The sequence below is a fragment of the Podarcis bocagei genome (genome assembly GCF_964188305.1).
Source record: "Podarcis bocagei genome assembly, chromosome: 14".
In the NCBI taxonomy this organism is placed as follows: Eukaryota; Metazoa; Chordata; class Lepidosauria; order Squamata; family Lacertidae; genus Podarcis; species Podarcis bocagei.
In genome coordinates, this window is record NC_138139.1 from 2,129,027 (window position 1) to 2,151,852 (window position 22,826).

Consider the following 22,826-nt stretch of genomic DNA (forward strand, 5'->3'; position numbering starts at 1 on the left):
GACTCTGAGATCGACCTTGAATTTCTCAAGTGTTATGGTAAATGGAAAGGAAAAAAATAGGTGAAATGTCGACAGAAGAGGCCTTAGTGGTCGCTTTAGTGAAAATAAACGATTCGTTGGAACAGCTTCACAGGAAAATAGACAATCTGGGACAAAAGGTGAACACCAACACAGAAACCATTCAGAGATCGATACAGGAATTTACGTCGACATGGCAAACTGCGGATGAAGTCAGGGAGAAAACCCTTGCTGCTGAATGTAAAACAATACAACTGGAGTGTGAAAGAGCCCCATCCATTCAAAGGCAATTCGATGTGACATCTGTTATGATGGAACTTAAAGGAAAACAGAAGAACTTGAGGACCAGAGCCCTACCTGAATTGGGAAAGTAAAGCCTGACAGAGCTTCAGGAGGAGACTGGACTAACATCGGTTGAGAAAGAGAGGCTTTTGGGGGCCAGTAGGACCGCCAAAAATGTGAATTTATTTAAGGGTAACTGTGAAGGACATTGGATTGAAGAGAAGGGGGATTGGGAAATATGGACAAATCTGAAGTTGCTATTGTTGGGCCGAGTTGTTGTGGTGGGGATGAGGGTTGATGTGATGCCGGGGATGTTGCTTTCGTTTCAAACAGTGCAAGTTTTGGATGGGATGGATTGTATCAAGAGGTGGCAGAGGGATATTTTTGGAGTTGTTTGGCAGGGCAGGAAGCCTCGAGTAAAACTTAAGATACTGACGGATGCTAAAGAAGGAGGTGGACCTGCCCTGCCAGACCCCTAAACCTTGTTATGAATCATCTGCTCTTAGTTGGCTGAGAGAATGGTTGTCTCCGGGAAGTACAGAAGTGTTGGATAATGGCAGATGAAGTTGATGGACTAGATAGAATTGGCGGAAAAGACTGGCAAGATCCGAGACCAGGGAGAAGAGTCGGTGGAAGAAGACTGGGAAAAGTTTAAAGATTATTTATAGAAATATTGTAAAATTAATGAATGTTAGAAGAACGTTGGAATGAAGTTATATGGCTGTTATAAGGAATTAAGTATAAATAGATTAATAGAGTATTAAAGGAAAATAAGGTCAAAATGTGTTAAGATAATTATAGGATAGAAAACAGGGGAAGATGGATAGGAATTGGAATTAAGTATAAATAGATTAATTGAGTTTTAAAGGGAAAAATATGGCTAGAATGGGTTAAGACAATTATAGGATAGAAAACAGAGGAAGATGGAAAGGAATTGCTGAAACAATTAATAGAAGTGGAATACGAAAAGGGAGGTGTGAGGAGGTCGAGGAAATAAGGGAAAGAAAGATAAGATGTTGAAATTGAAATTTTAAATGGTTTTTGGTTTGTTCTGTTTTGTCTTGTTTGTTTCTTTTATTATGTCTGTTTTTTCTTTTTTATCTTTTTATTATGTATTATATTGTATTGTATGTTTTTTTCTTTTTTTGGTTTTTTTGTAGTGTTGTGGTTAATTTGTTGGAAACTTAATAAATATTATTTAAAATAAATAAATAAATAAAAAGATTCCTGATAGATCAAACCAACAGTTCCAGTGAGACAGTGGTCATAACTAACTTTATCTGGATCACGGCCACAGAAGTAGGACCACCAATAGGCCATAGCAGCTCAATGGAATCTCCATGTTCAAATACAGTGGTGTCCCGCAAGACAAATGCCTCGCAAGACGAAAAACCCGCTAGAAGAAAGGGTTTTCCGTTTTTCAATGCGCTTCGCAAGACGAATTTCCCTATGGGCTTGCTTTGCAAGACGAAAATGTCTTGCGAGTCTTGTGATTTTTTTTGCTCCCCCCCCCCTTTTTCTAAGCCGCTAAGCTGCTAATAGCCTTTTAGCCGCTAATCCGCTAAGCCTTTAATAGCCGCTAAACCGCTAATAGCGCTAATCCGCTAAGCCGCTAATAGGGTTGCTTCGCAAGACGAAAAAACCGCTAGACGAAGAGAAACGCGGAACGGATTATTTTCGTCTTGCAAGGCACCACTGTACAGTATACAGCAGGGTATACACAAACAGGGGGCAGTTATCAGCTTCATGACGTGCTTGGGGGGGGTCTTTCCAGAAACATCTACTGCCCCACTTTTGGAGTCAGAATTCTACACTCCAGAAAGTCAGTCTTGTATTATTACTCACAGCCAGCTCTTATCTGCAAGGCTCAAGTATCTTGCTTTGCTGTGTGGAAGAATCAACACCAGTAAGCCTGGTAATTTTAATTGGTTTCATTTGGTTGCTTCAGCTTTGCAGATGATATACCGAGCCACATACTCAAGAATCCCAGATGACAGAAATTGTCTAAGCCACATTTTACTTGAGTGCCTTTGACATCCCATATGTGACATATTTTCCAGAATTATGGAATTAGGAGGAAGTCTGATGTGGCTTAGCATCTTTGCAATGGGAATATATACAAATGCCTTCACTAGTCACATTTTCCCTTTCACATTCTCAAACTGATCTGCACCTCTGCTTTCCTGTGGCAATGTTCCTGATGACAAAAGATAAACTTTAACAAAATGCAAAAGCAGAACAACAAAAGAAAGAACAGCACAATGGTCATGCAAAGTGAAGTGACAATCTTTTCTCCAAGGTGTTTTTTTTTTTAAACTTAGCTAAAAATTAAAGATTCTGCTTTCATGTGTACTCATTGCTAGTAGATTCTTGTGTAATCGTCTTGATGACTGGGAGCAGAAAACACCCCATCTGCTTATATAGAGACTGGAACGGGTGTACATTGGTGGAGAGGGATGGTTTAATAACTGGCTTTTCACCAACGAGGTATTGCAGATTGCCAATACCTCAAATTTAATGCCTCAAATTAGTGCATTAAATAGTGCATTCCATTCACTTTAATGTTCTCCCCTCAGCTATTTTGGAAGGAAGATTTAATGGCATTCCACAAGTGAATCAGTTGCAAAGTTTGTATTTCATGCTACAAAGATTTATATAGTTCTGAAGGGGGTCAAGGCATTCTCTTATCTGGCTCCGCTATCTTTTCTTAATAGAAAATGGAAGTTCAGATTTTATAAGGAATACTGCAATCCAGGCAAGCTTCAGAACATTACAATTCCATTTAATTAAATGACAGAGTTGATTCAGAAACTGCCAGACTGAAAATACACACTTCTCGAAATGGTAGGATCCAGTTCTGGTTATTTAGAAGCTGCCCCAAGGGGACACTGCATATTTCACTAACAACACTGTATTCACAGGTGTTATTTACCATTTCCAAGACAAATGCAGGCACAGCAGATGGCCAGGAAACAGAGGAATTGATTAAGCACCAGGTTCAGGAATTGCCTCATATTTTAAAAGGAGTCTCCCCCACCATGCAAAAAGTTGCAAACTCCCGTCTGTTTTCCCTGATGCATCATTCACAAACCAAGAATTAATGCAGCTAAAAGGAGAGGCATGGTTTTCAATAAATAATCATTTGCTTCTTTTGTAGTTGACTAGATTTTGCTTTTGCTGCATTATTTATTACAGCATTGGAAACAATATTATTACTAGCCCATAGCTCTAGATTTAGGCAGTGAAGCTATAATAGCTATATAGTGCCTACAGTCTTTACACAATGAACTTATTGTACCCATTTAGCCAATGCAGCTTGTCCTTAAAATTCCTGGGAAATGCAGTTTGACAGTGCTAAGAATTTCCTACTGGACATGTCTAAGAACATAAGGAGAGCCCTACGGGATCAGACCAAAGGCCTGCCTGGTTCAGCATCCTTTTCTCTCACTGGCCACCCAGCTGCCTCAGAAAGACCCACATCCAGGACGGCAATAGTCCTCTCTACTGTTGTTCTCCAGCAAGTGGTATTCAGAACCACAGGCTGCATTTGATCCTGGTGGCAATATAGTCATCATGACTAGCAGCCCCAGCGTTTCTGACTTTGTGTAATTTATTTTTAAAACCACCCAAACTAGTGGCCAACACTATGACTTTAAAAAAACAAAACTAAATTCCTTTACTTACAATGGGAAGAGATTATTAGTTTGAAACATGGGGTAGATGAGGCACCACAGGAAAAACATGGAACACTCAGGAGGTGATGGCGATCCAAGATGGAAAGAGACTAACCTTGAGAGTTGCCTTCCTCTACATCTCACTTCACCAGACAATCACCACTGGGCTTCTTATTTGGACCAGTGGATGCATTTTCAATTTTTCTCATGACAAGCAGCCCATCAACTATTTTACCAAAGACTACTTGCTTCCCAGCCATCCAGCCACACTTTGAGCAGGTGATGAAGAACTGGCAACCATTAGTGCGGAGGCCACTATTTGCCATGGACAGCAGGCAAATAGTGTTTCAGCTTGAAGTTTTCATCTGTGAAGGGACCCCGGTAGATGCTCGCCACTCCAGTGCCATCTCCATTTACAAAATCGCCTCCATGAAGTCCTTTATGACCCTGTGAAAAGTGCTGCCTTTGCAGCCAATAGGAACACCATCTTTCCTGAATTCACCTGTGCAAAACTGCCTTGATATCAGGAGTTCCCCCACCAAAGAAAGAAAGAAAGAAAGAAAGAAAGAAAGAAAGAAAGAAAGAAAGAAAGAAAGAAAGAAAGAAAGCTATCAGCCATGTGGGTCCAGAACAGCTTCCCACACACATATGGGCCAAGAGGCATCGCTCTAGGCCTGCAACTCACTTGTGACCCACTGCCATCATCTGCCAACACTATGACTTGTGGCACCGAACTCAACATGTTAGCAATGAGCTCTGTGAAGAAGTACATCCTTTTTCTGTCCTGAATCTCTCAGGCGTTCTGCATGCAACTCCTGTGCCCTACCACCAAGCTCTGTTGCTTCTCCACTAACACATATTCCCTGATGGTATTCTACACACCAGGAGAGTGGATGGCATCCTGATTCATCCCCAGACCTCAGCATGGAGAGCCCCTCCCAACATCCATCGCTCCCAGCAGCTGCCTGGTTTCTGAACACTGAGGAATTACGATGTCTCCTGTTGGAACTTAAAACTTTCTCAACCACCCAACTCCTTTTGGTTTTAGTTTTCCTGCTGCCTTATCTGAGTTTTCAACAGTAGTTCCTGCAAAAGTGAGAACAACAAAACTGGTTTATGTCATCCTTCTGTAATTGGAAACAATTAAAATGGAAGCTTAAAAAACAGAAAATCCCTTCCCTACAAAATGGAACAGGAATAACAAAACAAAATCTCTAGCAGGTGGAGTCAGAAAGTGAAGGGGATCTATCGCCATGAGAAAGAGAGCCATAAAGCAGCTGGTACAGTGGAAGTAATAATTTACAGCTGGAAGAAAAGCAGAACAGCTGGATTACTTCTTGAGATAAGCATACAGATTGTCAAAAAATCTGCCAGGCAACCAATTCAAATTAGTTTACTCAAGGTAAATTGCAACTAACGAGATCATTCTTGACTTTGGCTGCAACAGTAAGTAACTGGGATGGTGACATTTTTGCGTAAGTCAGAAGATTAGTATTGATTGTTCCCAAAATGAACATCTGTGGAAGGCATGATCTGGAAGGCCAAGACAACATCGGTTTTTGCTTCAGAGATAGCCCCATCCGAGCCAAGAATTTACAGGCCCACGGGAAGCATCCATCATGGATTACCTTACTGTGTCTTCTCTGCAGATGTGAAGACTTAAACATGCAACAAAGCCAACGCACTAGGCCATCCGCAAATATGTCTGCTGCTTCCCGTTCTGAAGGATGAGTGTCTGAGGGTTCAACTGACATCATTTATTCAAATCTGGGCAAAACTTTAAAAGGCATATTTTGCCCTGGGCCTCAGGAAATAACATCGCTCACCCCTCATTCCTCCAATGCAACCTTTCCATCCTACAGTGTCCCACAGTATTCACAATTCATTTGGGGAGAACCCCCTAAATCCTAGAAATTAAGAAATGGTAGGATTTTGATTATTCGGGATGTGAATGGAGAAGTAGAAGAATTCCTGAGCTAACCTATGCAGAACAGCCAGGCCAAGCTAGAGTCATTCAGAAACAATACAGGGTCCTTGAGGCCATTGGCAATGCAAGAAAACAGTCCTTGCCCACCCCTCCTGCCCTGAGGTATGAACAGGGACTGGGGGTTTGGAAGGTTGCCAGGGTAACTGGGTGTGAGGTGACAGGAAAAGAGAGTCTTTAGCAAGGTGTGCTGGGAAGAAGAAAGGGAGAAGAAAGACTGAGGTCCATCTTGGGCAGGCTGGCTGAAGGCTGGCTGGGAGAGATGCTTCTTTGCATAAGATTTGCATATGTTGATTTATAGATATAAATTTAGAAACAATTTCTATGATTTAAACAGAAATACATCTCACCATAATGACAAAGGCTGTAACCAACTGAGTTCTCTGCCAGCTCACTTTGCTATCCAGTGCTGTTGATGGGCAGGGGCGGAGCTACCTGCCCCGGCATCCATAAAGCAGAACATATGGCCACACAATGCACAATGGTATCGTGGAAGGAAAGACCCTGTTATATCAATTCTCTCTCATGTCAAAAAATCCCCAACCATCAATAAAAAAACGCACAGAAAACTAGAGGTTCTATCCAATGTTAGCTCTACTCAGAGTGAACTCCTTGAAATTAATGGACATAACTAACTTAGGTCCATGAATTTCAGCAGATATACTTGGAACGGACGGACGCCCCATTCACACCATTTTAAGCATTGTGATACTACTTCAAGCAGGCTTGACTTTTCCCAAAGAATTCTGGGAGTTACAGTTTATCAAGAGTTGTTAGGAAACCATTCCCGTCTTGGAGCTACAGTTCCCAGACAGGCTTAACAGTCAATCCCACTTCACAAGGAACTCTGTGATATGCAGGTTGCTTTTCTCTCTGCAGGGAGGAAGATGCAGACAACTATAGCATTTCCCCCCCAAGGGAAGGTAGTAATTTTGGTTTGGACAGGGGGAACAGCCAGAGGGCATGGCATTAGCCTGCACCTCTCTGCACCCCACCACCCGACACAAACACATTGTTCCACCATTTAAACTCTGTGCAAGAGAGAGAGAGAGAGAGAGAGAGACATACAGATACAGATCCTGGTTTGAATACAACTACTGTATAAAGAAATCAAATAACATGGGGAAAGTTTGTGTTTGAGAATGCAGCACTTTTTCAGATGCAACTCCATATTGTAACTGGACTTACCCGTGAAGTACAATGTAAGGTTGCACTGCTGTTATTGTTTTTCCTTTTTAAATTGTTTAAAAAACACACTTTAAAATCAATAAAATATTATACCTCAAAAGTGTGTGCATGTGTTTAGTCGTGTCTGGTTTCAGCCTTTTGTCAGGGCTCCAAAGCAGAATGGTGCTTTCTGGGTAATGGCAATGCTTCTGGCCCTCCCTTGAGCCTGTTATCTGCAGCAAGGTCTGGGAATCCCAGTATTAGGGCTAGGAATCCTTTCTCAGGATGATGTCATTGACCATATATTTGCTGAGCTAAGGGAAGGGATCCAAGTGTTAGGGAAGGGCTGTAGCTCAATGGTAGAGTATCTGCTTTGCATGCAGAAGGTCCCTGGTTCAGTCCGCAACACCTGCAGGTAGGGAAGACTACAGCCTGAAACCCTGCAGAGCTGCTGCCAGTCAGTGTCAAAGATACTAAGCTAGACAGGCCAATGATAAGGCAGCTTCCAATGTGTGCAAAGTCAGTGCCCTTGAGAAAGCTGTGAGGCAGTGATGGCCACCAACTTAGATGGCTTTAAAAGGGGACTGAAAAAGTTCATGGAGGAGAAGGCTATCAAGGGCTGCTAGTCATGATGGCAAAGCTCTGCCTCATGCTCAGAGGCAGCAAACGCTTAGGAATAGCAGTTGCTGGAAAGCACAGGAAGGAAGAGCACTGTTGCCGTGGGATCCTGCTTGTAGGCTTCTCACAGGAATCTGGCTGGCCACTGGACTAGGTGGGCCACTGGCCTGATCCAGGAGGTTCTTAAAGAAGAGGCAATCAGCCCAGCCCACTTTGCGCATGCATTGCTCTGCTTGATCCCAGCACCATTGCTACTCTACTGCATTTTTGTTGTGGGACCGATACCAGGCAGAGCAGTGAGCAAGGAGTGGTCAAGTGTGGTTGCCTTGCAATGAGCCCACCCAACACCTCCTAAGCTAACCTACTGCTCTCCAGTATGGAGTCCATCCAGCTTCTGGGGAGGTTACATCTTGACCTTCACCTTGGGCAGGAAAAGGTCTTGCACTGGCCAGGCAATGGAACTCATGCAGCCAAATGTCCTGGGAAGGAAGCGGGAAGCAACTATGCCCCAAAGCTTCAATACATCTTTAATTAAGGGGCACAAAGGAAATCATCTCATAATATAATTTTCATTGTTATCAACTTGTACAAGGTGGCAGAGTCAGCCAGCCCCACAAAACTGCCGCCTAAGGCAAAGATCAAGATAATGCCATCCCACATTCCACCATCAGAATCCCACTGGACTGGTACCAGTGCCTTCTGCCCTGTGGAATGCCCTCCCATCAGATGTCAAGGCAATAAGCAACTATCTTACTTTTAAAAGACATCTGAAGGCAGCCCTGTTTGGGGAAGTTTTTAATGTTTAATGCTGTATTGTGTTTTTAATATTTTAATATTTGGTTGGAAACCTAGCCAGATGGGAGGGGTATAAATAATAAATTATTATTATAATTACCATAATCGTTCTTCTGTGCTTGCAAGCTAACTTAGGGAACAGTGAGGGGCCTGCTACCACCCCGGCATCTGCTTCACCCCATCTAACAGTAGGGCCGGCGCTGTTAAAACATTTGCGCTAACTGCCCATCTACTACCAAGACAGGTTCAAGGTCCTTGAATTAATCTCGAAAGCCCTGAACAACTTAGGTCCAGGGTGCCTCAGGGATTGTCTGAACCTTTCTATCGTAGCTCAATCACTCATTCTGCTTCACTCTTCAGCCATATTATTCTCCTCTCTCATTAGCAAAGTGTGAGGTTCCACTATGCCAGCATCCTTCATTGTAGATTCTAAATTGATAGGGTTCTTCATTCCTGAAATATGGCCCCTTTTAATAAATACAAAAGTTTGTATTGGAGCAATAGCAGATAAAACATGGTTTAAAACTGTAGCTGCACCACAGCGAATGAGGGAGAATAAAACTGCATGCCTTACATGGTCACACAGAGATACTTTAGAGGCGGGGAAGGTGGTAAAATTATTTTGAACTCCATCGTTAGGGCTTGGCTGTAAATTGGGTGAGGTGCCCTTCCAAGAGTTCCAATTCAAACAAGAGGTGTAAAATCCAACCCTTCCTATAAAGGATTGCGTTGTTCAGGAGAGCGAAACAGAAATGGTAGAAGCTATACATTGAAGCTGAAGCCCGCAAGCTTTCTTTCCTGGCACCACAGAGAATGAGTCATGGCTGGTGAATTGTGGGAAGGAGGAGGTCCCCAAAGTAGCACACACAGTGCTATTGCTTCAAGGAGCAGCAGCAGGCTCTGCCCACAGTATGGAACTAATTACCATCTCTGTGCAATTACAACATGGCCTAGACGAGCGTTCCCTGGGGCCATCTTGCTCAGCAAAGAAGTTGGCATGCTCACTCACTGTTCCCATGTGCGTACACACAGGCTGTTGAAATATACAGTTGTGAAAATGACTGCTTCCCTTAGGCTGCAATCCTAAACCCACTTAAGTTGGGGAGTAAATCCCATTGATCTCAGTGGAATTTACTTCCAAGGAGACATGTATAGGATTACCCTGCAAGACTGCTGTGTCCCCTTCTATAACACGTGTGACAGAATTTTGATAATCCCAACAAGAGGAACTGTTAAAGCTAATTTTTAATAATCTTGTAGCATTATCATCATCATCATCATCATCATCATCATCATTATGACAGCTTTGTGGCCTACTCAATCCTGATAGTTTGGGGCAGGGCTCACCAGAACTAGGGTTGCCAAAATTGTTGAAAACTCCAAAGAAATGTGATTTTTCGATTGACTTGCCTAAAATTCAGGACAAAGCGCCACCTTTCGGAAATTCCTCCCAGACATCAATTCCACCTCTGAAATCCCAGTAATGTCAGGCAAAATCAGGACATATGGCAGCCCTACCAGAATTCAGCTCTGGCCCCTCTCAGGTGGGTGCCATTACCATTCTAAGAGAACAAGGGAGGCAAGTTCACTGGTCAGTTCCGCCACCTCTTTTTTTTTTTTACAAAAATAGCAATGGTTTGGGGGAAGGTTTGGGAAATAACAGCCAAGTTTCTGCAACATGCACTGAGGATTTGTGAATGTTACACAACATTAACCTGAGGGTTAGATGCAGATTTTGCTGAGTGACTTTTTTGTACTGATCCTTAATGGAATATATGCCAATAACAGTTTGAGAACTGATTGCATGAACAACACAGCAAAATTATCAGTTGTGACACAAAGGCCAGGATAAAAAGAAAGGTTCCCACATTGCTTGAATGTGGCCAGTGTGGAGGCCAACCAAACATAATCTGGGGGACACCACCAAGAATGCCCCGCTCTGCTTCACCAGCCAACTAGCAGTAACTACTGTTGGGACAAACAGGGCATTCCTGGCTGATCTTAACAGTCAGTTGGGGCAATACCCGAGAATGCTCTCCTTAAGTCTTTGAATCCCAAGTTGTTCAGGGCACTTTACACAACAATTAGCACCTTGAATTGGACCTCTCAGCTCACTGGCAGCCAGTGTGGAGATTGAAGATCAGGGTAATATGATCCCCACCCCTTGCCATCTGTGAATAACTGAGAAGCGGCATTCTGCACCAGCTGCAGATTCCAGGCTGTCTTCAAGGCTACCCCACATGGAGTGCAACTGTAGTAGTCTATACAGGAGGCAATTAGTGCCTTTGATCTGAACCAGTAGAATTCTTCTTACGACAGTATGTAAAGACAGGAGGTGTCTCCCATGCGCATGTAGGCTCTCTCTTCAGCAAAGATGTGCTAGTTTTACACAGGTCAAAGTTTCACACAGATCACAGGTGTGACCCACAAAGTCCTCCATGTCCTTAAAAGCCCTGACTTGGCACTTGGGTGATTTATGAAAGAGGTCCAGCGGACTGAGAGAATGTGATGGGGTGCATTGTTTTCCTCCCTGCCTGAGGCTGACAGATCACAATGGGCCATGCTGTTTTTCCTAAACACATTTCAGCTGCGTTTATAAGAGGATAGGAAGAGAGACCTTAACAATATGGAAGCATCCTTACATTCAGAAGGGCAATATATATATATGAATCAGGGTTAGGAGTAAATATTTGACAAAAATCCATAGCTGATCTGTTCTCTGTGTGTGTGTGTTCTCTGAAAGCACAGAGGAAGGGGGCCTCTCCTGATCTGGTCTGCTGGTAAGAGGAAAAGTACCGTAACTTCCTGCCAATAATAAGAGAGCTAGTTGATTTGTATTTCTTGTCAGCAGGTATCTAATATTAACCTGCAAGTGTTTTTACACATCCTTGGAGGAGACTCTATAAGAATATATTACTGCAGGGGCTTCAGAAATGTACACTCAAGCCCTGCCAATGCTTTGCAAAGAGAAAATAATCAACATCTATATCGTACCTTTTAATTAAATCTGTTTCTAAGCAAATAGGTCAGCCATGAGGCTTTAAAAGCAATCCGAGTCTCAAACACACTGACTTCCAACATTTATTCCTCAAACAGACTGTATTGCATAGCACAGTTTGATTGCACTTTTTGTACAGTGCCTTAAAAAATTGATTTTATAAGGCAATAAATAAATAAATAAATAAATAAATAAATAAATAAATAAATAGATTGTAAAAATGCAGGGGCAATATACCTAGCACCAGTTTCACAACTGAGAGTAGTCAATCAGCCAAATCATTGCACACTAGGTTACCAGTATTTGTATCAAATGAATCATGGAGTTGGGAGGGATCTTATAGGTCATCTTGTCAAAAGTCCCATTTGCACCATACATTTAAAGCACCATGATACCACTTTAAAAAGTTGTGGCTTACCCCAAAGAATCCTGGGAGCTGTAGTTTGTTAAGAGTGCTGGAAGCTGTTTGGAGACCCCTGTTCCCAGGGCCAGCCCATGCATGAGCTGAAGGAGGCAGCCGCTTCAGGCAGGGGTATTCAGAGGCTGCCTCTGCCAGAGTGATCCCCCACCACTGCTGGAGAAGTAGCCGTGGCAGCTTCCAGGTTCCAGTGAGATCCTGCAAGTGCCAACAAGATCGCACAGAGGCCTCACGAGATCTTGCCAGAAGCTGCGGCCGCCTGACCCTGGTAAGCAAGGCTTGGTCAGGGGTGGCAAGGGGGCAGGCAGCACGCACCCAGGGTGGCTCGTTCCCATTTCACCTCACATGGCGAAACAGGATGCCCCCCCCCGCTTGTTTCCCTAACATAGCTACACTTCTTAGAATGGTTCAACCCCCCCTTCCCAGAGCAATCTGGAAACTGTAACTCTGTGATGGGAATGGAGAACTCCTAAAAAGCTCTCAGCTCCCTGAGCAAACTACTGTTCCCTGTATTCTTTGGGAGTGCTAAAGTGGTATGAAATGGATGGTTGGGCTTTGGCTCCACTCGCTGCTTCATGCAGGAAGCCCAGAGCTGGCGTATCCATATCAGATGGTTGCCCAGCTTCTGCTTGAAGGTCTCCAACAAAGAGAGCCCACCATGACCCCTCCAGGATCCCACTGCCAAAGTGATTGTACTGTTGAGACATTTCTCCTGACATTCAGCTGAAATCTCTCCTCCAGTTACTTAAGCCCATCAGATCCACACTATTGTCATCGGGCAACAGAGAATACGTCTCTTGGCTCTTTCATGAAATAGCCCCTCGATATATTTGAATAGTGATGGGGTTAACACCCTGCATTTGGGCTCAGAAAGCCAAAGAGGTCATATTTTAAGGAGTGACCTCTAAAATATCACACCCATGTTAATCCACTGCACTAAAAAATACCCCAAATGAAGAGTCCTGTTAATCTTTAAGATTAACACATTTGGTGTGGCAGAAGGTTTCATGGGCCTATGAATCAATAAGGACCATGTCAGAATATGTATTTAGGAAGTACAAGAGCTGGTATTCAACTAAATTCTGATCCATTCATTAGTCCAGGTCAGTTTGCATCCAATTCCTTAGGTAGCCCTATTCAGCAGCTGTAGCCCTTGAAGGTGTCTTGTTGCAGGATGGTGACAGGGAAGGGGAACCTCAAGTCTAGGGACCAAATTGAAGCCTCCAGGCTCCTCTATCCAACCCTCACGGTTCCCCCCAGACCACACCTGCTTTCCTCAGGACACACCAATTGCCAGCCTGCTTTGTGCTCTCCTCCCAGTGTGCTTCTGGATGGGATGTGTCCTTAAAGTGTTTACATACCTCTCCCTTTCCGTGATGGAGAAATATATATGGTGGAAGGGATGTAAAGCAAGACACCACAGACTTTTGAGGTGGTGGTATGGCAGCCTGCTGGTATTCAAGACAAGAATGGCATCCCTTGTTCCACCTGCTTTTGCCTCTGCTTCCACCCCCCACCCACCCCCCGGCAGGCCCTTTGGTGCCTCCCCCTTGCTTTAAAGTCTGCTGCAGGATATGTTGGGGGAGTGAAATGTTCCCGACTGGTTTCCACTGTTTTGTTTGAACTATTTATTGTGCTTTTATCTTGTGTTTTTATCTTGAGAACCTCCCTGAGAGGTTTTGGTGAAGGGTGGTATATAAATATTATCACAACAACAACAACAACAACAACAACAACAACAACAAACCCACATCAGTTGAATATTGTGTGGCGGGACAGTGAAAGCCACACCATGTTGCCCAAAGGTAGAAACTTCCCTTACCTTCCGCAAAAGGTTCCCACTCATAGAATCTTCCCATAAAAGGCTTGTTGTTGTAGGAGGAGCACTGCAACTCTCTGATGTTTCTGTTCTCAGGACACGCCTGTCAAATAAGGAAGAATTAGATCAGAAACATGTGCAATTGACATGACTGCTGACATTCTCTCATGCCTTAATGATAGATCACATCTGGAAGTGTGATCTCCAACAGAGGTGTAATCAATTATTTGTGAGATATCAATTTTGGTGCACCAGAGCCAGGGCTACTTATACACACGGAAATTACAAACAGGCTACGCTAGTATTATGGGAAGGTTTGCTTATTTATTGGCTTTCAAAAACGTTCGCAGTGTTATTATTGTTATGTGTTTTTATTTATATGGAAAAATCAGTAAAAACATTTTTTAAAATATGTTGGATTTCAAACGTACACATTCAGGAAAAATCATAATATCTCTTATATGTTTGCATGCAACTCAGTAAAGACAAAGGCAAGTCAAAGCAAATGCATAATAAGATATCCTCTGTGACATAGAAACAACCATATGCCACAATATATTTAAGTTATGTACAGATTATGGGGCAATTTATTACAGGTCTTGGTAGCTACTGTGAATTTCTATGTCTCTAACCGCAGTTTCTTACTGTCTTGGAAAGCTGTAATCAGAGGCAAAGGGGTGGTTGGAAGTGGGGTGCTGCTTAACCCTTTCTACTCCTGCTACTTGTTTGCCCGCCCACCATCAGCAGCCGTTTTCCCACTCGTAGGTGAAAAGTATTTGACCCTCAGCACATCTCTCAGTCTACCGCTTCTCTTCAAAGTAATTTACTAAAATGCATTTTGAAAACTGCCTCTGCTGACCTGTCCATTGTTTGGAGCTTTTTGGCCAAGTGCCCTGAAAATGCCACCACTCTCCCAGACACTTGTGAGTTCAGACTGGTTGGATACCTGCAAATGAGCACAGCTGTTCCAGACCTGTGCTGAGATGACACACGTTTGGAAAAGGAGCCACGTGGGTCACTTTCTAGCCAAAACAACCTCAAAAAGCAATTAGAGCCCTAAGTCCTTGCACGGTCTAACTTGCATGGCCCTCTAGAATCTGGCAAAAAACGCTCCCACCCCCCCAGCCACTCTAGCTTCCCTGGATTTCCCCAGGTCAGGCATGGGTTTGCCGGCTTAACACTCATTAGGATTTCTGGAAACTAAATGCAAGGAGTGAAAGGGAGGAAAAAACCAGCTGACGTATCACTCGAGAAAAGTCCATCCTTCTGTGGAAATTATAAGTTGGGTGAGGGGGAGGTCTTAGTCTTACTCTTATATTTCCCCCAATAATTTTGCTCAGCTACAACCTGTAGCTGACCAGCTGCATCCTGGCTCATGGAGGACCCCAGTATAAACTAGGAATGGGGGAGGGATTTGATTTGTTTGTACTTTAATAGGAAACTACCCAATTTGCACTTCTTGAACCAGTATGCAAACTGAAACACATCTACCCTTTCATTGCACTTTGCTGAAATTCGCAGTGCAGTTCTCCCAACCAAACTATGCGTACACAAATGCATATATTCATGAAAACAGCAGGCACAAATGTATTACATTGTGGGGGGGGGGGGAGGCCATCTCGGTCAGCTCAGTCAGGGGAGCTGCTGGGCAACAGAGTGGTCGATAGACCAGCAGCATCCCCAACCTGTCCTTGTAGTCTAACACGAGGTGCAGACCTTTGAGGCCCTTCCCAAGTGTTATGTACTGAGTTGAATGGGATCCAGAATGCAGCAGTCTGATTGGTCCACAGGAGCCGCCCAATCCAGCTCCAGGTGGAAGGGAATCTGCAACCTGATTGGCCTACAGGAGAATCCCAGAATTAGCCAATCACGTGGGGCCCATTGTGTAAATAATGTATATAAGGCAGACATTCGGGGGGAACTTCCATTCCTCCTCACCACTATGAGCTGAATAAAGAGCATGAAATCCACTTTCGTCTCCAAGTATATTTCACCAAGGTAAGAGGTTTTCTGGCAAAGGAAATGGTGCTTTGTGGGCAATAGCACACTGCCAGCACCTGTCAAAGCCCAGCCTAGCCTGGTGCTTTACAGAGTAGCCAGGTGAGCACAGCTGTTCAGCAACTCAGACAAATAAATTGTGCATTTCAAAAGCCTCCCTTTGTGCAAGGTTTTGACGCAGTCTCTTTCTCTCAAGGCATCTGCTACCTTTCTATGCTCATAAGATATACTGAGAGATTGTCATTTCCTTCACTGCTTCTTCAAAAATGGAAAAAGAAAAACCCTTGGGTCAACCTCATCCAGCCCTGCTGATTGGTATGTGTTAAAAGTTTTCCCAGGTAACTACCTCCAGCCATTACTTTGCTGTTAACCTCCTAGGGTCACCCTCCCCACCATGACTATCACCTGTGAGTTACCGTACATTAAGTTACCAGAATTTCTCAGAGCTAAAACACAATGGACAGAACTGGACTGCTGGCTGTGCTGCAACAATGCAGTTAATGCCTAGGCACAAAAGATGGACTTTCGATTCTCCAACCAGTCAGGAAGGATTGCTGCACACCTGAATTCACCCGACCCATGTGACTTGGATCATTGTGCCACTGGAATGAGGCTTTCCACAGGTGCTTGTAGCAGCTGGTAGCTGCTATGCTCATCTAAGCATTGTTGGGATGAATCCATGGGACACAGAACCCCAAATCTCTTCCTAAATTCCCCAAGTGTTTCAAGTAATAATTTTTTTTTTTAATTAATATTTTTTATTGCTTTTTTTCCAAGGTCAGAATACATCGTCAATAACACAACAAAAGCGATTTTACAAAAAGAAAGAAGAAATTAAATAAAAGAAAATTCACTTTTCCGAATCTTTTTTCATAATCAACTGGACTTCCCCACATCTTCCATCCCCTGCTTTCTTTGCAATAAAAAATAAACAGCAAATTGATACCTTGTTTCATGTGTTTTTGTACTTTCATCTAATTATATACTCTAAAATTTAAACTTTTCACAGTCATAACTTAATTTCCATCATTTTCAGATCTCAATACTGAAGCATGTTTTTCCCAAAACTTAGCAAATTCTCAACATTCATATAACTTATAATGTTTTTGTAGATAGTCCTTAATTTTTTTCCAATCCTCTTCCACTGCCTCTTCTCCCAGGTCTCGGATTCTGCCAGTCATTTCGGCTAGTTCCATGTAGTCCATCAGTTGCGTATGCCACTCTTCCAGCGTGGGTAGCTCCTGTGCCTTCCAATATTTGGCTATAAGGATTCTTGCTGCTGTAGTTGCATATAAAAAGAAAGTTCTATCCTTCTTTAACACTCTCTGGCCTACAATGCCCAGGAGGAAGGCCTCTGGTTTCTTATGGAAGGTATACTTAAATACCTTTTTCAACTCGTTATAAATCATTTCCCAAAAGGCCTTCACCCTCGGGCATGTCCACCAGAGGTGAAAGAATGTTCCTTCAGCCTCCTTACATTTCCAACATTTATTATCAGACAAATGGTATATCTTTGCGAGTTTGACTGGGGTCATGTACCACCTGTACATCATTTTCATAATGTTTTCTTTTAAGGCACTACATGCCGTAAATTTCATACCGGTGGTCCATAACCTTTCCCAGTCTTCAAACATAATGTTGTACCCAATGTCTTGTGCCCATTTTATCATGGCTGATTTAACTGTCTCATCTTGGGTGTTCTCATCTTGGGTGTTCCATTTAAGCAGCAAGTTATACATTCTTGAAAGCACTTTCAAGTAATTCTGACTCTAATTTTGATTTTTCCACCTGGAAACCAATTTTTTTATCCTTTTTAAAGATCTCTAGGATTTGGGCATAGTGAAACCAGTCTCGCACCTTTCCTTTCAATTTTTCAAAACTCTGCAACCTCCAAGTATCACCAACTCTTTCTATTATCTCACAGTATTTTGCCCAGCCACTCTCCATGTTAAGTAGTTTTCTGGCCTTAGCCTCCGTCGGTGATAACCACCTCGGGGTCTTATTTTCAAGTAAGTCCTTATATTTAGTCCAGACAATGAATAAAGCTTTCCTGACAATATGGTTTTTGAACAATTTGTGAATCTTTACCTTGTCGTACCACAAATATGCATGCCACCCAAAAGCATTGTTAAACCCTTCAAGATCTAGGACATCAGTGTTTTCTAACAAAAACCAATCCTTCATCCAGCAGAAGTATGCAGCTTCATAGTACAACCTTAAGTCCGGCAGGGCAAATCCCCCTCTTTCCTTTGCGTCTGTTAGTATTTTAAATTTTATTCGGGGCTTTTTGCCCTGCCAGACAAACTTCATAATGTCCCTCTGCCACTTTCCAAAACACTCCACTCTGTCCACGATCTGAAGGGTTTGAAACAGAAACAACATTCTTGGCAATACATTCATCTTAACTGCTGCAATTCTTCCCAACAAGGAAAGTTTCAATCTTGACCAAGTTTCTAAGTCCTTTTTAATTTCAGACCAACATTTTTCATAATTATCTTTGAACAAATTCAAATTTTTCCCGGTCAAATTAACCCCCAGGTATTTCACTTTTGTAACCACATTTAATTCTGTTTCCTTCTGGAACCCATCTATTTCTGAAGGTGTCAAGTTTTTTGCCAAGACCTTAGTTTTTTGTTTGTTCAACTTGAATCCCGCCACCCGACCAAACTCAGAGATTAGTTCTAAAGCTCTTTTTGTACTAGGTTCTGGCTCCTGTAATGTCAAAACCAAATCATCTGCAAAAGCCTTCAGTTTATATTGTTTTCCTCCGACCTGTATTCCTTCCACCCGCTGATCCTTCCTAATCAAGTTCAGCAACACCTCCAGGACAGAAATAAATAACAAGGGTGATAAGGGGCACCCCTGTCGTGTCCCTTTTTCAATTTTGAACTCCTCTGTCACCACATTGTTTACTATCAATTTAGCTTTTTGTTCTGAATAGATTGCTTCAATACCATTTTGAAACGCCCTTCCCACTCCCATCCCTTCCAAGTTTTTCTTCATAAATTTCCAGGATATATTATCAAAGGCCTTCTCAGCGTCTATGAAAATCAAAACTGCTTTCGTGTTCAAATTTGTCTGTAGTAACTCCAAAACATCAACAATATTCCTGGTGTTGTCAGACAAATGCCTACCAGGGAGAAAGCCTGCTTGGTCCTTATGAATTACTTCATTTAAAACTTTTTTCAGTCTATTTGCCAAAATATCAGCAAAGATTTTGTAATCCACGTTTAGGAGTGAGATGGGACGGTAGTTCTTAAGTTGAGTCTTTTCAGATTCCAATTTTGGTATCAAAGTGATGAATGCCTCTTTCCACGATTCTGGTGCCCCCTTCCCTTCCATAATTTGGTTACATACCTCCATTAGTGGCTGGGCCAAATATTCCTTCAATGTCTTATAATATTTGGAGGTAAGTCCATCTGGGCCTGGGGATTTGCCTAATTGCATATTCTGAATGGCACTTTCAATTTCCTGTTGTGTTATTTTGTAATTCAGGGCTGTTTGTTTATCTTGTGTTAGTTTTTGCAGGCCGTAGCTTTTTAAAAAAATTTTTATCTCGGTCTCTACTTGGGGTCCTTGAGTAAACAATTTTTTAAAGTATCTCTGGAAACACTTTCTAATTTCTTCTGGTTTCTGAATACATTCTCCTTCAACCTCCAGATTGGTAACAAAGTTCAATTTTTGTCTCTTTTTTAGCTGCCATGCCAGCAGCTTCCCACATTTATTTGCCGATTCGAATGATCTTTGTTTCATCTGTTTAATTTTCCATTCAACTTCTTGATTTATCAATTTCACATATTGTGCTTGATGGAATTTTATTTCTCTTAAAACTTCTTTTGATTTTGGATTTAGTCTCAACTTTTTCTCTCCGTCTCTTATCTTCTCCAAAATCTTGTCCTTTTTACCATTCCAGAGTTTTTTCTTAATAGTATTCTGTTGTATCAGGAACCCTCTCATAACAGCTTTACTCGCGTCCCAGATTATTTTCTTTTCCACCGAAGTATTCAAATTTATTTTCAAGTAATAAATTTTGAGGCAGGGGGACTCTGATCTTCAAGAGGACCTTGATAAGATGGTGTTGTTTAATAAATATAGATATATCTACACACACACTTTCTCTTTCTGTAACATGTTTTATATCTTGAAATACAAAGCCTGAGGAATGGAAAAGGATGAGGGGCTAAATTGCTGGCCCTTGGAAGAATGGAAGAAAAGATGGAGAGGTTCCTCTGCTCCCTTCTCAGATGCTCTGGGCATAGGGATTAATCTGGAGTTTGTATCGCTGCCAGGAAGTCTGGGAAATAGAATTCTTAATGTGCCCTGAATCATTTCATTCACTCCATTTTCCAGGCTCTCTGGCAGCTACCAGCGGCGTAGCGTGGGTTATCAGCACCCGGGGCAAGGCAAGTAATTTGCGCCCCCTAACCCGGGGCAAGGCAATTAATTTGCGCCCCCTAACCCGGGGCAAGGCAAGTACAGTAATTTACTCTCCCAAGCAGCAGCAGCAGCGAGGCTTCTCTTTCCCCCGCGCTCTCCTGGAGCTGCCTCTTTTCATTCCTTACCGCAGCGTTTCCTGGCTGCTCCCCCCCCTTCCCCTCTCTCTCCTCCTCGCTCTGCTTGCCTTGCCCTGCCCTGCCTTGCCCTGCCCTGCCTGAGGGCGCCCTGAGGAGACTCCGCTCTCCTTTTTGACCAGGCGAGGTGGAAAAGTCTCTTCCCGCCCCCTCGCCAGACTCCCTGCTCGGCTCGGCTCACTACTCAGGCGGCCAGTGGAGAGAGAGCCGCAATTACCATAAAGCTCCTCTCCCTCCGCTCGCCAAGCTGTCAAAGCCCCGGCAGCAGCGGCAAAGGCAGCAGCAGGCGCAGCCAGACCCCAGCCAGCCCGCCCGCCCGCCCGGCTTCCTCTCCTTTTTTTGCCCGCGGCAGAAGGCTTCGCTCTCCCCCTTCCGCGACCTCCTCGCCAAGCCGTGGATTTTAGTAGGGGCAGAGAGCTGCTAGTGCGAGCGCGCCCCTGCCCATGTTGCGCCCGGTGCGGCTGGCACCCCTGGCACCCCCCACGCTACGCCACTGGCAGCTACGAATTCACACAAATGTATAGGACTTCCTTCATTCCAGTTCTCCCTCCTACCAACCTTACCCCAACTTAAGAATGGTGCATTTTAGGAAAAACAGGGGACACTGGAGCCAGGTTGACCCCACTCCCAAGCCAGGAGGCTTTTGGTTCCTTGTTTTTCAAACAGCCTATGCCACATGATGTCACAATAGTGAAATGATAGAGAAGCAACCATGACTAGCAACCCAAAAAGGATGCTTGGGAAAGGCTTAAATGAAGCTTGATGGCAATCACCTCCATGTGGTAAGTCCTATATCAGGGATGGGGAACCTGCACCCAAACTCTTGACGGAAGGCGCTGGCACTAATTTCGCCCCCACAAGGGATGGGAGTTGCCCCCCCCCCAATCCCATATCGTCCCGACCCAGCCAAAGGACCTCTGTCTTCAAAGGATTTAACTTCAACCGGCTCCCATGTAGCCATCCAGCCACAGCTTCCAGAAATCTGATTAGTGTGTCTGGGGCCGAGCCAGGATGGCTGTCCATCAACAGATAGAGTTGGGTGTCATCAGCAACCCAAACCAAAATTCCAAACAAGCTGGGCGAGGGGGAACATAAAGATGTTGAAAAGCATCAGGGAGAGAATTGCGCCCTGCGGTACTCCACACACCAAGGAGTAGCGTGATGACAGCTCCCACCCCCAGCGCCACCCTCTGTCCCCGACCAGAAAGGAATGAGCGAAGCCATTGAAGGACTGTGCCCCGAATCCCCACATCGGTGAGGCGGTGGTCTAAAAGTTTGTGATCGACAATGTCAAAGGCTGCTGAGATATCTAAGAGAATCAACAGCCCCAACCCGCCTCGATCCAGCTGCCTACAGAAATCGTCTGTTAGGATGAACAGAGCTATCTCGGTCCCATGACCAGAGCAAAAGCTGGACTGGAATGGATCTAGAGCCGATGTATCATCCAGAAATCCACCCACCAGTTCAGCAACTGCTCTCTCAGTCACCTTACCCAGGATGGGAAGATTCGAAACTGGGCATTAATTGGATAGATCTAAAGGATCTAATGATGTTTTCTTTAAGAGCGGACGCACCACTGCCGCCTTCAGTTCCCCTGGGAATGTCCCCGTGCCAAGGGACAAATTGATGATCTCACTGAGGGGGGCCCGCACCTCATCTGATCATGCTCTAATCAGCCAGGACGGGCACGGGTCGAGAGGACAGGTGGTGGGCTTTCCGACATAGAATCATAGAATCATAGAGTTGGAAGAGACCACAAGGGCCATCGAGTCCAACCCCCTGCCAAGCAGGAAACACCATCAGAGCACTCCTGACATATGGTTGTCAAGCCTCTGCTTAAAGACCTCCAAAGTAGGAGACTCCACCACACTCCTTGGCAGCAAATTCCACTGTCGAACAGCTCTTACTGTCAGGAAGTTCTTCCTAATGTTTAGGTGGAATCTTCTTTCTTGTAGTTTGGATCCATTGCTCTGTGTCCGCTTCTCTGGAGCAGCAGAAAACAACCTTTCTCCCTCCTCTATATGACATCCTTTTATATATTTGAACATGGCTATCATATCACCCCTTAACCTCCTCTTCTCCAGGCTAAACATGCCCAGCTCCCTTAGCCGTTCCTCATAAGGCATCGTTTCCAGGCCTTTGACCATTTTGGTTGCCCTCCTCTGGACACGTTCCAGTTTGTCAGTGTCCTTCTTGAACTGTGGTGCCCAGAACTGGACACAGTACTCCAGGTGAGGTCTGACCAGAGCAGAATACAGTGGCACTATTACTTCCCTTGATCTAGATGCTATACTCCTATTGATGAGGCCCAGAATTGCATTGGCTTTTTTAGCTGCCGCGTCACACTGTTGGCTCATGTCAAGTTTGTGGTCAACCAAGACTCCTAGATCCTTTTCACATGTACTGCTCTCAAGCCAGGTGTCCCCCATCTTGTATTTGTGCCTCTCATTTTTTTTGCCCAAGTGCAATACTTTACATTTCTCC

The 22,826-nt window shown here is 43.8% G+C and overlaps 1 protein-coding gene across 2 annotated transcripts in view; it reads right to left on the reverse strand.

The window, feature by feature from the left end:
* The window catches only part of THSD4 (thrombospondin type 1 domain containing 4), a 429,219-nt gene that overhangs the window by 292,059 nt on the left and 114,334 nt on the right, over window positions 1-22,826 (reverse strand). For both annotated transcript variants that reach the window (XR_014002103.1, XM_081170529.1), the window contains exon 6: window positions 13,777-13,876. Coding sequence is in view for 1 of the 2 variants with exons in the window: in XM_081170529.1 (XP_081026655.1) it covers window positions 13,777-13,876 (100 nt within the window). In the remaining variant the exon portion in view is untranslated. The remainder of the gene's footprint in view (window positions 1-13,776; window positions 13,877-22,826) is intronic.